Raw genomic sequence first — 2576 nt, forward strand, 5'->3', positions numbered from 1 at the left:
CGCCGCCCCTCCCCGGCGGGCCCCGGCCTCTCCGGCTTCCTTGGGAGCCCTCGGTGGCAAAGGGGCACCTCAGCCCCCACATCCACATCCACAGCTCTTCAGCCATGCAGATATTTTCCTTTTGGGCCAACTAAAGGGCATGGCTTGGGTGGGGTGTGCATGATTTATGGCCATTTGAACGAAAGCCTTCACACCAGGAGAGAGGATCCATTTTCTTCTCCTCCTCCTCCTGATCTAATGCACTTTAGTTATTTGGTAAATCTTCTAATGGTTTTATAATGCACTAAGTGAAGCAAAGTGACACTATTTTTTCGTATCGATTTTATTGCATCTTACCAGTTTCCTAAGGCCAAGATTCAGAGGGAGCTGGAATGATTCAATAATTCATACTGCCCAAGTGGTTGGTTCAAGTTGAGTGAGGATTAACTTTAAAGAGGGGGGCATTTTTCTCCCTGCTTCTTTCCCTGCACGGATGCTTTCCATGGGGGGAACTACGGTGCCAGGAGAGGGATGGAACGGGGCTGGGTTCCCCATTGCCTCGCTCCTCTTCTTGGCATCATGGGCAGCTCAATAGCAGCTTCCTCCATGCCCAGTTCACCAGCTCCCCATAAAAAATAATATTCTGAGGGAGGTGCAGGACTGATGATGCTTGGGACAGGACCTGGGCTGGGCAATCCCCAGGAGGATGCCCTAGGGCCAGGGACCCAGCTCACCCTTCCCCTGGGACTATGTGGCAGCCACGCAGCTACAGGGAGGTCTCCTGAGATGCATCTCCTCTCTTTCATTGCTGTAAGAGTGTCTTTTGCAGGGGTGTTTCACTGGCTTTATAATGATGCTCTCACAGGGTACATCCTTCCTTGCTTATGGGGGTGACTGCATGATGGTGGTACCCGTGATGGCACTCAGGTGTCACTCGGAGAGTTGGGAAGGAGAATGAGGCTCAAGAGGGCTGGTGGTGGGGTCTCTCCCTAGGGCAGAAAGCAGGGCAGTACTTGGGAGCCAACCCTATCTGACCTCAGCATGGGGCAGAACTAAAATATTGATATATAAAATAATGCTTTCTGCATTTCGGGTGTAGCTCCTTTTTCCCTGAAAATGTGAGTCCTGTGGCAGCAACAGCAGGTACTGCAAGATGCACGGCAAAATCATGAGGCCGATGTCCCTGCTACTGCCGGCACCATCGGTCGCCTGTCTCGTGTGTGATGGGGACAGAGAGCTTTGAAAAGAGCTGTGGCTCTGCACTGAGCTACTGCAGTCACTACAGCCTCATCCGTCCGCTCCCAACGGACCTTCACGTGTACCTTATTTTCTGCCCCAACAGTTGTGCCCATGAACGTCAGCTGTACCCGGACGGACTTCCACATCCAGATCCCCGTGCAGTCCCTGGCCCAGCTGGAGAAGAATAGGATTTATTTGGGGACCCCCTCCTGTGCAGCGCAGGTGGTTGGCAGGAACTTCAAAATACACACCAGGTTCGACACCTGCGGCACCGAATCCCAGGTAAGCGGTCAGCAAACCTTCTCTTAAAGCAAGCTGAGTAGATGGTTAGCCCCGTGCTGGTTGTACCAGCTGCAGAAAGGAGCTCCCAGTCCTTCTCCCATCTTCCCAGTAGATGCTGGTCTGATCTGTGGGCAACTGCCCTCCAAACCCCTGTGAAAACGAGCTGCACAGAGCCCCAACAAGCCGCGACCCTTGTCTTGCAGAAGCGCAACAATACGTCTGTCATCGTCAGCACCCTGTACATCAATTTTTCAGCGGGTGGTCAGGAGGACATCCACCAGTACGAGGTGCAGTGTGAACCAAAGAGAAAGGAAGCCTCGGTGACCCTCATTGCCGGCCCCGACCCATCCAGGCTCAGCCAGGCAGAAAACCTTGTGGATGCCCAGCAGCGGGAAGGGGGAGCGACAGACGCCCGCGAAATCAAGAGCCAGGACACTAGCGACATCGTCTTCATCAGCATCTGCATCCTGGCTGGGCTCCTCATGGTCATTGCAGTGGTGGGACTGGTGCTTCTGTAGGATGCTACTCCCCAGATCTCCAGGTCTTGCAATCCCAGCCATGCCCAGGGTGGAAACACACCCCAAAATCCACCCTCACCTCAGGTTGAGCACTGACACAGTTGCTCAGACAGAGACACAGCTCCCAGGCTGTGAAACGGAGCCTGAACCCAACCTCCACCTCCTCCCAGCGCCTGAAAAATCTGGGCAATAGGCAGCCATTTCCCTTCCCAATTTGTTTTCCTCTGTCTCAATCTGTCCATTTGGCTCGGGAATGCAATTCTTGTGCTTCCTAACTCTTCCTGCACCTGCTTCAATTTGTTTTCCCTCCGGTGCTGCTGCTTTCAGGAAAGTAACGTTGTTTGCCGATGGCTGCAAATCATCCTGTCAATTATTTTTAGCTGATTTCTTGAAGGTACAAACCATCCCCAAATATAACAATATTCCCAACAAATGTTTTCCATGCTCCTGCCCATGCTGGGGCGGGGGGGTGTGTTACTGTAGAGCTGTGTTATAGGTATCTCCACTTGGCAAATATAGATGTAGCTCACGTAGCTGCTTCCAGGCGGTGTTTCTGGA

General features: G+C 52.8%; 1 protein-coding gene across 1 annotated transcript in view; it reads left to right on the forward strand.

Annotated features, from left to right (window-relative positions):
- The window catches only part of CDCP2 (CUB domain containing protein 2), a 6671-nt gene extending 4653 nt beyond the window's left edge, over nt 1-2018 (forward strand). The window contains exons 5-6 of the mRNA XM_009884599.1: nt 1322-1500; nt 1704-2018. Of these exons, the coding sequence (XP_009882901.1) occupies nt 1322-1500; nt 1704-2018 (494 nt within the window). The remainder of the gene's footprint in view (nt 1-1321; nt 1501-1703) is intronic.
- The last annotated feature ends 558 nt before the right edge of the window (nt 2019-2576 follow it).

Source organism: Charadrius vociferus, unplaced genomic scaffold (genome assembly GCF_000708025.1).
Source record: "Charadrius vociferus isolate BGI_N301 unplaced genomic scaffold, ASM70802v2 scaffold163, whole genome shotgun sequence".
Taxonomy (NCBI): Eukaryota; Metazoa; Chordata; class Aves; order Charadriiformes; family Charadriidae; genus Charadrius; species Charadrius vociferus.